Below are 11,793 nucleotides of genomic sequence, written 5' to 3'. Positions count from 1 at the left end.
GACAGAGAGAGAGACACAGAGAGAGAGAGAAAGAGCAGAGAGACAGAGAGAAACAGACAGAGAGACAGAGATAGAGAGACAGAGAGAGAAGAGAGAGATAGTGTGTGAGAGAGAGAGAGAGAGAGAGAGAGAGAGAGGAGGAGGAAGAGAGAGAGAGAGAGAGAGAGAGAGAGAGAGAGAGAGAGAGAGAGAGAGAGAGAGAGGAGAGAGAGAGAGAGAGAGAGAGAGAGAGAGGAGAGAGAGATATGGCTAATGTTAACTGAGCGTCTGTAGCAGACAGAGATTGCACCTGCTCAGATGGTGTTTTTGTGTGTGTGTGATGTGTGTTGTGTGTGTGTTGTGGTGTGTGTGTTGTGTGTGTGTGTGTGTGTGTGTGGTGTGTGTGTGTGGTGTGTGTGTGTGTGTGTGTGTGTGTGTGTTGTGTGTGGTGTGTGTGTGGTGTGTTGTTGTGTGTGAGGAAGAGGCTTTTTCTAACAACGGCAGTGTGAGCGTGCCAGCCGTCGCATTGTTACCTCACAATTCCAGTAAAAAATTATATCTCTTATGATCTCAATAAAACTGGTGTCAGAGTGCAGGAAAAATGAGCGTGTTGTTGGTGAATGTAAAATAAACAATGTTTAATGTGTGGTGCTGGCTCGCAGCAACACTGGCTACTCTCTACACTAATGGCTCACTGCCCAGTGTACTAGACTGATACTCTCTACACTAATGGCTCCTCTGCCAGTGTACTAGACTGGATATCTCTACACTAATGGCTCACTCTGCCCAGTGTACTAGACTGGATACTCTCTACACTAATGGCTCACTCTGCCCAGTGACTTAGACTGGATACTCTCTCATAATGGCTCACTCTGCCCAGTGTACTAACTGGATACCTCTACACTAAATGGCTCACTGTGCCCAGTGACTAGACGGGATACTCTCTACACTACTGGCTCACTGTTGCCCCGTGTAAACTAGCTGTGAGCGTGCTTTAATACTCCTCCTCACTAGGGTACAGGGTGGAATGTGGCTGTCCACTGTGCCCATAGGAATGGCAGCAAATCAGTGTACGGTAGAACTGGATACGGTCTGCGTAACGAACAGTATTCCTCGCCACTACATGCCCCGGGTCCCAGAATGGTACTTGAGCGTTCCTTGTCACGGATAACGTGTTCTCTACACTAATGGTTATGGCCAATTTAACTCCACCTCAAGATAGAGAACCCCACGGTGTACTAGACGTGAGAGGCCAAATGAGTACTCTCTCACCTAGATTGGCTTCTTACCTCTGATACCACAAGTGGTGTCAACGTAGTTAGGTTCTGGACTACTCTTCTCTACCCTAATGGGCTCCTGTTTGCCGCATGGTGTACTAACTCAGGGGAGTAGCTAACTATATAACACTAATATTATGGAGCGCTCTCCTGCTATTGTGCCGCAGTCCATGTACTCAGACTGGCATAGCCAGATACTCTTCTACATAGTTTTTAGTTCTAAGGTGAATTGAGGTGACTCTTTCGAGACTGTGCCCAGTGAGAGAAATTCCCATAGGGTGGTAATAGGAGTTGGTGACTAGACATGGCGAATACTCTCATAAGCTTACTAGAATCGAGAGGGCCCTTCACCTCTCGACGGTGGCCCTCCGAGAGTGAGTGAACTGAGAGACGTGGTCCGGACTGGACTCGGCAATCTTCTCTTATCCAACGCAATGGCCCAGCTCGGTAACTGAAGTCGAGACCAGTCTCTCTCAAGCTTAACATTAAGCAAGCCAGCTCACAACTCGCAATTTCAATAGACTGGTGAGACATTTCAATCATCCCTCAGTTAAAGGCCACCTAGGCCAGGAACGTTTTCTTCTCACTGGTAATCCCTAATTGGATGTACTAAGTAAATTGCGGTTATGTTAAGAGTGGGTGGATGTTGAACTTGTCTTTACTATCTAAACTATGGTGGCTCAGGCTGGTCGACCTCAACTGTTACTTATGACGTGCCCGATAATACCTCTTGAGCTTACGACCCAGTAAAGGATGCCGGTCACCTCAGCTCGCATGAGCCGGCTCCAACGCTGTTACGTAGTTACTGATTTACTGTTACTTCTCTCAATTGGATGGTCTCACCTTGTCGCTTCCCTTGCTTCTGATGTGACATCCTATACTCGCGATACCTATCTCGTATGCCTTAGATATCCTACAGGTGATGGGTCGTCTTCACTCCGCTGCCCCCATAGTCTGTACTCACGACACTGGATTTACTTCATCTATCAGGTGCTACCTTACTCGCGCGTCACTCTGTCTCGCGGAACGGCATGCTCTCCGTGACCATCAGAACTGAGCATCCATACTGTCTACATTCTCAATGGCTGAGGTACGTACACATTTGCGTGCCAGGAAATTTCCCACACGCTCACTTTGGGGCCTCAACTAAGACAGGAAGAACTACTACATGAACAATTTACAACAACCTCTATAGGTAGGGTCCATCCACTCTCCCTTTCTCGAACAGCCTCTCGTACTAAGAGAGACCCTGAGGGACGACCATGACGTTACCTACGGCTCACACATATTACACCTGCGCTCTCCTGCCAGCTGTCACCCTAGCGCCACAACTCAGCACTACACCTGAAATACTCCTTCCCTACTCGGTTGACATTACACTGCTGTGGTCACCTCTCCCAGTCGGCGGCCAGATGTTATCATCAATAACAGCGACTGAGCCATCTCTATGTTTCATTTACGGATATTATGAGCTCTTTCGTTGCTCTGCCTGAACTTTGTTGTAGCTGGGTAAGAGCTTGGAACTCGTGTCCATACACTGCAATGGCGTTCTCACATCTGTGCTAACCAGATGTTGGCTGACCTAAATGAGGTGGGTCCGTTAGTTACTCATCCTGCATACATCTTAAGTAGGATACTCACAGATCGCGTAGACTCGGCCAGTGTACTAGACGTGAGATGCAGCCAAAGAGTTCAACTACTCTTTTACACGAGACGGTGGACGTACACTTAGTGATGTGGTCCGAAGCAAAAGGGATGTGATTTAGGATAAGCTGCTCCATTACTCCGTTTTGTACCATTACTATGCGGGCTACCTGCCAGCTGGTGCTCCGGCCTCTGGAGAATGTTAACGGTATGAGGCTGGATACTCTGGTAATCTCAATTTTGGTCGGTGAGAATGTGCTAGGTGGTCTCAGGCCGCAGGTAAACATGCTAGCTACCTTGAGGACTTGCAGTATAGTGGGCTCATGTCCCATCCCCTTAATCGGTCTTCACTCCTGTTGTCCCACATCTGTACTTACTACCGCACTGGCAAGAGTAGTGGTACGCTCTCACGCCCTATACCTTGAAATGGGCATCCAACCATCATCGACCCCAGTCAGATGTAACATCAGGGAATCGGATTTTGAAAGGCAGGAATGTATCCGAGTCATCACACTTCAGAGTGCGTTTCGTACATCTGTAGGTCGCGACCGTGTGCATTTTCGAAACTAGTGACAAGAGCACGGATTGTGTGCTTGTGCGAGCGTTGATAGTGCTTTCTTATGTGCACACCGAATTGTGTGTTTTGTGTCGTGCGCGTGCATGGGTCTCACCTCGTGGTGTTATCCGCTGGTACACCTTCTGTTCATTGTCCAGCACGCAAGGCTCAGAGGGGGGATTGGCGTCCGCATTAAAATAAAACTAAGGTCACCACGCTTGGCATTCATATCTGTGAAGTCTATTAACAGTGTGTCCAGTCTACGACCAATCAGAAAGAAAGGGAAGAAGGGATAGAATTGAAGATTTCAAACCATTTCATGGGCCAACATTAATGTCAATCAGCACAGCCACAGCACATAAAACAAGCACATATGCTCTAAGTTCTGTTCTATACTTAATTGCTTTCTATTCACACACTCTACATAATCCCTCCACACCCTCAAAAAACCAAGAAAGACAAAGAGCAAGGAGAAAAAGAGAAAGAGAGAGACAGACGTTGAGGGGACCGACACACACCACACGGAGTATAAGTACAGATCTTGTTACAGCACATTACAGCGTAAAATAAAGCTTTTTTCGAATTTAAACTACGAACTCAAACTTGGTCTCTTAAAAGCTCGAGACAGCTTTTGTTCGTTAATAGTTGCCATGGGCGACAACCCTTTCTATGTTTTCCGACAAAAGCTACGTTTCATGGAGTAGATGGAGGAATGAGGTGAGAACAACAACAAAAAATAACTGATACTTTATGGGGCTGCACATAGACACCAAAGTGGAGGTGAGAGGTATGGACAGAGCTGAGAATGGTTTCAACCATTGGGAATGTTAAATTAGTTATGCCTAGGTCGGTTTTCTTGCCCCACCTCGGGAACTATCAAACAGATCTTATGAAAGCTATTAGAACAACTTTCAAAACCCCTGGTAATAATTACACAACCTACCACTTCACCAATTTTTCACCACCACAACACACAGTTTATGTGCCTTGAGAATTGACTTGCCCTGAACCTCCAGTGTATGGATAGATTCAGAGGCGGGGGAGAGGGGTGGGGAGGAGGGGGGCAAATTTGTGAGGCAGTAACCTAGCACACACTTTTAAAATTCTATTCATTTGTCTGATGTCTGTGTGTGTGTTCATTGCTGTGTGGGATAAAAATACAAGTCCCCTTTGAAAGACAAAACAGCTGAACATGGCCTTCATTCTCAACATGAACGACTTGAAAGCCTCAGAGATTCACATACATTAACCAGCCTGCTAGCCATCAAAGCCAGGGACGGAGCAAATTGTTTTTTTCGTTTCTTGTTTGTATTTTACCCCCTTTATACTCCCCAGTTTGATCTTGTCTCATCATGCAACTCCCCAACGGACTCGGCGGAGGCGAAGTGTTCGAGATCACGTGGTCCTTCCAAAACATGACCCGCCAAAACCACACTTCTTACCACCCGCCCGTTAACCCGGCAAGGCAGCCACACCAATGTGATCGGAGGAACCACTGTTCAAACTTGAACGACCAAGGTTCAGCCTGCAGGTTGCCCGTGCCCGCCCCCAAGGATCACTTTAGCGCGTGGCCAAGTTAAGCCCCTCCTGCCAACCTCCCCTAACCCAGACAACGCATGGGGCCAATTGTGCGCCGCTATGTGACCACCGATCAGGGGCCGGTTGTGATACAGCCGGGATCGAACCCGGAGTCTGTAGTGACTGCCTCGGAGCACTCATTACAAGCAATTCTACCGCATGTAGTATTCCACTGTGAATAGTGACTCGTGTTTGTTGACTGGATGGGGAACTTACTCGGCGCTGGTTCAATTATAATGGAGCGCGTAGGTGGGTAATTAAGGCAAAGGTACATGCTGGTTCCCTCTACTCTAAGTGTAATTATTTGGAGAGGGGCACAGAGGGTTAATAGGATCTGCAAAACATATGTCGTGCTTACTCAGTCACAGCCAGTGCGAGAACGGATTTCACACTCTAGTAACTTCTTACGGCTGCAAGGGGGCAGTATTAGTACGCTTGGATGAAAGGTGCCCAGAGGTGCAAGTAAGAGCGTGGGCGCTGTCCTCAGTCCCAGTTTCTCAATTATTATGCATGTATTGATTAGTCTTTATAGAAACACTCTGAAGTTTCTAAAACATGATTTTGAATTGATGTCTGTGAGTATAACAGACCTTCATATGAGCAGGCAAAACCTTTAGAAAAATCCAAACAGGAAGCTGGCAAAATCTGAGTTTGGGTCGATTTTCACCCAGCCCCTATTGAATACCGAGTGGTTATATGATGAGTTTGCCACTTCCTACCGGCTTCCACTAGATGTCAACAGTCTGTAGACGTGTTCTGATGCTCTAATGTTGACAGTGGCGGCCGAAGGAGACTTAGTCAGGTTCTACCATACCTGGACCATGCAGCGTTACATTGAGAGGGAGCTTCTGCTTCCACTCGCACATCTGAAGTTCAACGTAATTCTCCGGTTGGAACATTATGGAAGATTTATGTTTAAAAACATTCTAAGATGTGATTCAATACAATCGTATTGACATGTTTCTACTGACTGTCTACGGAACTTTTTGACCATTTCGTCTGCTTTTAGTGGAACAGCGCCTTCCTGACTTTGGATTTTGTTTACCAAACCTCTACAAAAATAGCTAATTTGGACATAAATGATGGACATTACCGACAAAACGAACTTGTTTGTCGGAAGTGGAAGTTCCCTGGGAGTGCATTTTGATTGAAAGACAGAAAGTAAGTAAGATTTTATTAAATGCTGTTTATTGGTTTTGTTGACTGCACAATTTGGCGCGTAACTGTATGGCTTTCCTTTTTGGACTGATGCTGTTCTCAGGATTATTAGAATATTTGTGCTTTTGGTAAAGCTTTTTGAAAATCTGGACACAGCGGTTTGCTATGAAGAAACAAGTGTATCTAATTCTATGTAAAACATGTATTCCTTTCTCAAACAGTTTTATTGTGAGATTTATGTTATTTGACGTGCTCTCTGCAATTTCTTCCTGATAAATTTTGGAGCATTTTCTGAACATGGCGCCAATGTTAAACTTGAGGCTTTGGATATAATATTGAAACTTTATCGAACAAAACATTATATGTATTGTTGTAACGTGAATCCTCTGAGTTCATTCTGATTGAAAGTCATCAAAGGTTTAGTGGCATTATTTTATCTCTAATTTCTGCTTTTTGTGAACTCTGTCTTTGGCTGGAACAATGGCTGTGCTTTTTCTGTGATTTTGCGGAGGGACCTAACATAATCGTTTGTTGGTTTGTTCGCTGTAAAAGCCGATTTGAATCGGACATTTGGTGGGATTTAACAACAAGATTACCTTTAAAATGATAAATACTTGTATGTTGAGGAACTTTTAATTATGCGATGTCTGTTGTTTTGCTTGAATTTGGCGCCCTGCCACTTTCACTGGCTGTTTACATATCGAGCCAGTTAACGGGGAATTCTCCATAAGAAGTTTAACCAAGCTTGTCGTTAGCCGCCGTGTTGGGCTGGCCACTACAGCTTTCCCAATAAGATGGAGCAGAGATGTAGTGTTCAAGCCGAGGGTTTTCTAATCAACTGAAAAAAGGCCCCTTAAAAAGCCTGAAAGTGCTTTAAAAAGGGCTTTGTTCAGGAATATGTACTTTTATATCGTGGGTTTTACCATATCAAACATTGCCCTTTTTCAGTTTAAGTACTGAGGCGTGGACACATCCGCAGGGCGCCAGCTTAGTAAAATGTTGTGGTATGTCAATAGGGCACCATCAGTACCGACACTCTTTCCCCATTCCAATAAGGATGCATTCTCTTGCTCTGCCAAGACTGAACCAGATGGCTGGGGCCAGAAAAAGACGGGCACACACAACCAAGACTAAAGATTGGTGATTGATCAGATGTATCCAACTCAGCTGAGGAGGACAAGCAACCTTGTGTAATGTGTGTTGTGGGCAAGCTCGTACCTTAGGCTGTTAACAGCTGATTACCATACAGACAGACAGATCTGTCCAAGGCATAGCCAAGGGGGATTCTGTCAGTTGATACTGTTTGGGAGGGGGGGGGGGGCCGAGCTGGTGGCCCAGGGGGGTTGGGTGTAACTAGACGGGATGACGTGCTCTACACCTGTGAGGATGGCTGCACTGTGGGGCGCCAGGTGTAGCGGACTGGGGGATAGCTTCGGTCGTGTACGAAGCTAGAGTGGGCTCACGGGTTCTGGGGCCGCGAGGGGTGTACTAGGGCGGGTGGGACTGCTCGGTAGCGGCGGATGGCTCAGGCTGGTTGCCGCGAGGTGGGGTATGTAGCTAGAGGGGGCTGGGAGGTGACTCTGGCTGACCGAGGCTGAGAGTTCCTCGCGAGGCTGGGTTCGCCGAGGGGGGGGTGTTACTAGACGGTGGAGGAGCGGTGCTGCTAGCCGACTAGGGAGGTGGGCGTCGGAGCTAGGTGCGCAGGTGTGACTAGAGCGTGGGATACGCTCTAGTACACGTAGATGGCTCAGCTGGTGGCCCAGGGTACGTGAGGAACTGGGATACTGGCTGCTACGTCTGACATGGGGGCTGGGCATGGTGGCGGGCGGAGGGGTGTGGGACGTAGGGAGGTGGAGTAGGGCTCTGCGTGACACTGAATGGCGTCAGCGCTGTTGCCCGGAGTGTTTGAGCTGAGGAACCGTGGAGTGAGCTGCGTTCGTTAGCACGTCAGATGGGGCGTCGACTGTGGACCAGTGTGACGGTGAGGAGCTGGGATGCTGCGTCGTACGGAGCTGAATGGGGTACCTGGGTGCGCGCGGGGTGGTTGATAGACGGGGGGGGGGGGGGGGGGGAATAGCTGCGTGCTACGGGACTAGGATGGGGCGTTCACTGGTGGCGCGGAGCAGGTGGTGACTGGGGGAGACGGGGGATGGACTCTCTACGGGGACGGTAATGGCTGCAGCTGGTGGGACCGGAGATGGTAGCTAGGAGCTGGGAGTGACTTCGTGGGGTCACTAGGAGTGGGCGGTTCACGGTGTGCGCCAGGGGGTGACTAGGGAGGGAGAGGTGACTCGGGCGTACAGCGTGAAATGGGTCACTGTGCGGCCAGGGTGAGAGGGCTTGAGACGTGGGGTGGAGTGGACTGCTGCGGGGGTTACGGCTAGATGGGTCACGGGTGTGCAGCGGGTGGGGTACTGAGAGCTGGGGAGTACGTGCTCGGTGAGACACTAGATGGGCGTGGGCAGCTGTGGCGCGGCGAAGGGTGTACGTAAGGAGCTGGGGAGGGTGGACTCTCTGTACACTGAATGGGGCTGCAGGGCTCTGGCCCAGGTGGTGACTGAGATGGGGAGGTGAGCTCTCGTACGACTGAATGGGGGCGTCACTGGTGCCCGAGTGGTTAGTAGAGAGGCGGGGATAGTCTCTGACACTAGTGGGGCTCGGACTGTGCCCAGGTGTACTGGTAGGGAGGGCTGGGGGGGGAGTGTAGCTCGGTCGGGTAGCAGCTAAGTGGCGGCGTCGACGGCTGGCTGCCGGGCAGGGGTGTTTGACTGGAGGAGCTGTAGGTAGCTCGTGGGCGTACGAGGCGTTTGAAGGTTGCCGTGCGACGTGGGGGTGGCCGCAGTGGTGGAGCAGCAGCTGTCAAGAGTGTGCGACTATGGTTGGCGGTAGGGCTGGACCCTGAGATATTGGAGAGTGAGTAGGGGTGAGGGATTAGGATGGGCGTTGAAAGGAAGTGCGGCAGCGGAAGAATGAGATGGTGAGGCTGTGTTGCCTCGTTTGAGTTTGGGGCTGACGGGCGTCGTGGGGAGTGTGACGGTGATGTGATAGGGAAGAGAGGGAGGAGGAGGAAGAAGGAACGATTGAGGAGGAGGAGGAGGCGAATGGGAGGGTGTGGTGTGCTGTCGGGTGTCGATGATTAGTGTGGTGTGGAGGACGGAGGGCGGAAGGGTGGCGATGGGGGCGGGTTGTTGGTTCGGGAATTTTCATCGCCCAGGGTGGGGGTGTGCTTGAGGCGTATTTGGTCGATAGGATGGTAAAAGGAGGGTGGAGGGAGAGCGAGGCAGAGTCCGCTCCTGGGGCTCCGTGGGGGCTCGGTGGGGTGGGCGGGCTAGTGGGCCTTGGGGGGCTGGCGTCGGTCCGTCTACAGCGTGGACGGGTGCTGGGCGTGGCGGGCATGTGGAGCGTGCGTGGGCGCGTGGGCGTGGGGTCCCGTCGTGCGTCGGGCTGGCGGTGGGCGTGTCTTGGGGTCTGGCGTGGCTGGGCTTGCGTGCGGGGGGGAGTGGCCGTCGGTGCGTGGTGGCTCCTCTTCGGGGTGTGCCTGGGCGGCTGGGGCGGTCTACGCTCGCTCTCGTGCAGTCGCTCTGCAGTGCGCTCCCTTCGCTTCTGCCGTCTCTGCGGTCCTCTCGTCCTGCTGGCGTTGGGCTGTCGGCTGGTTGCCGTGGGGCGGCTGGGCCGCTTCGGTCGGCGGGCTGGCGCGTCTGGGCGTGCGCTCGCTGTCGCTGGGCGTGGCGCGTCGCTGGCGGCTGTGGTGCGCGGTGAGGGCTGGCTGCGCTGGAGCTCTCGGCGTCGTCTGCGCGTGGCGGGCTCTCGGCTGGCGTTGCTCTGCTTCTTGCCGTCGGCGTGGGGGCTGGCGGCTGGCGCGTGCGGTCCTCTGGTCGCCTGGGCCTCGGGCTCCTGGCCTGCTGCGCCGGCGTAGCTGGGCGTCTGGCGGCGGGTACGTCTGCGCTGCTGCTCGGGCTCGCGGTGCGCGTTCGGTCCGTGCTCGGGCCTCGGCCTGGCTGGCCCTCGGTTGGGCTCTCTCTCCGCCCGCTGGCGGTGGCGCGTTGCGGGCGTCTCGCGTGTGCTGTGTGGGTCTGAGGGGCCGAGTCGTTTGGCGGTGTAGCGGGGTCTAGAGGGGAAGGGGGTCGTAGGCCGTTCGCATATTGGTCATGTGCGGGCAGGCGCGGTGTAAGAGTGTGGGTGATAGTTGTTTGATGTGTGGTTGAATGCGCTGGATAGCGGGGGGATTCGCCGATGGGTTGGTGCCAGCGCGAGCGGGTGGGAGGCCGGGAGCTGTCGTGCTGGGGGTGTCAACACAGCAGGGGCCTGTTGCCTGTATTTCACGAGGCTGGGTCCGGTGACCTGCTACGCCAAGAAGCAATTGGCCTGCGTGGAGTCGCCGACTGGTGCTGCTGGGCGTCTAGGACATTGCCTGGGTGGGTGTGGTGACCGGGGGCGGGGGGCTGGGGGAACAGGAAGTAGCGCGGAGGCGAGGCGCAGCTGCTGTGATGATAGTGGGAGTCGGCAGCAACGATTGAAGGAAGGTGGTAGCTTGTTTAGGATAAGAAGAGAGCTGTACGCGAAGGGAATGATCGAGCGGTGCACGAAAGGGATAGCTTGGGATGGTGAACACAGGCTGTGTGTGGGTGCCGGAGGGGATGGAATGTCGTGACCGCGAGTGAGCCTGCAGGCGAGGCACTTGGCGTGGGTAGGGCGCGCGAGCACGCATGGTGGTAGCCGGGGGAAGGCAGCTAGGGGTTCGCATGCCTCCTCTGGGGGGTAGCATTGGAGCTTGCAGAGAGTACAAAGAGACGCTAGGAGGGGTGCGGGAAGGGTTGCTCAGGCCGCTGGGGTCCAGTAGGGGACTGGTGACGCACGAGTAAGGGTGTATTGACAAGGCGTCAGGGGAGCGGTGCTGGCGCAAGCGCGAGGGAGGTTCAGGAGGCTCGGTGGCGAAGGGCGTGAACTGGAAGCGAGTGTGTGTGCGGCAGCCCATGCAAAGGGGATGTAGGGAGAGGTGGAATGGGTAGGGTGGCTTGAGAAGCGATGAGGACGTACGAGGTAGCTAGCGAGCTGGCAGGTGCGAAGGAGGAACATGGGTGGGTTGGAGGTTGGTTGAGCTGAAGGAGAGAGGAGAAAAGAATAGGTTGAACGGTTTTGAAGGAGAATTACTTGGCTTCGCTAAATTGAGAGGGAGAAGCAGAGGAGTGGAGGAACGGAGAGTGAGGAGAAGAGAGTTGTGCGATGAAGTTGGTCTGAGGTTTTGCGGGAGGTTTGCGAGAGGTACTGGTAGCTGAGCGAGATGGCGAGGGCTAGCTGAGGTGGTTAGCGCCTACGTGGGGAGAGAGCAGGCGGCGGTGGCGGTGCGAGAAGGCAGAGCGCGGGAGTGCGGGTGGATTGGTTAAGCTAGGGGGCTGGGCGTGTGGATGAGACTATCCAACGGCGACAGAGACGATGAAATCTTTTCCAGGGAGGTCAGATTGCCGGGGGTAGAAGGTGGGGCGTGTTACTGACGTGGTCGAGCTAGACGTCACTGCGATGAGGTGGGTGGGAGTCGGGGGGTTTAGCGTGGAACGGCGGGTGGGTTGAGTCTTATTAGCATGCTGAGCGTATGAGCGGGTT

At 52.5% G+C, this 11,793-nt stretch overlaps 1 protein-coding gene across 1 annotated transcript; it reads right to left on the bottom strand.

Annotated features, from left to right (window-relative positions):
* Positions 1-8,298: 8,298 nt before the first annotated feature.
* LOC112072718 (uncharacterized protein DKFZp434B061-like) lies at positions 8,299-11,167 on the bottom strand. Its single transcript, XM_070439900.1, has 5 exons — positions 10,845-11,167; positions 10,576-10,722; positions 9,207-10,300; positions 8,861-9,090; positions 8,299-8,778 (listed from the first exon to the last, which is right to left on the bottom strand). Exons 1-5 carry the CDS (start codon positions 11,165-11,167, stop codon positions 8,299-8,301), a joined length of 2,274 nt encoding a protein of 757 aa, XP_070296001.1.
* Between the last annotated feature and the right edge of the window lie 626 nt (positions 11,168-11,793).

Source organism: Salvelinus sp. IW2-2015, unplaced genomic scaffold (genome assembly GCF_002910315.2).
Source record: "Salvelinus sp. IW2-2015 unplaced genomic scaffold, ASM291031v2 Un_scaffold2012, whole genome shotgun sequence".
NCBI classification, from domain to species: Eukaryota; Metazoa; Chordata; class Actinopteri; order Salmoniformes; family Salmonidae; genus Salvelinus; species Salvelinus sp. IW2-2015.
Note: the sequence above shows the minus strand (reverse complement) of the source record. Positions and strands in the feature narration are given on the sequence as shown.

Bases quoted from the DNA above. Each gene is read 5' to 3' on its own strand.
- LOC112072718 (XM_070439900.1), bottom strand. From the start codon at position 11,167: ATGGGCTGCCGCACACACACTCGCTTCCAGTTCACGCCCTTCGCCACC. The intron at 10,723-10,844 runs GTCACGACATTC...ATCCTAAACAAG, and splicing joins CGCCTGCAGGCTCACTCGCG to CTACCACCTTCCTTCAATCG. The intron at 8,779-8,860 runs GCACAGTCCGAG...GCCCCCATTCAG, and splicing joins CTCCCTACCAGTACACCTGG to TCGTACGAGAGCTCACCTCC.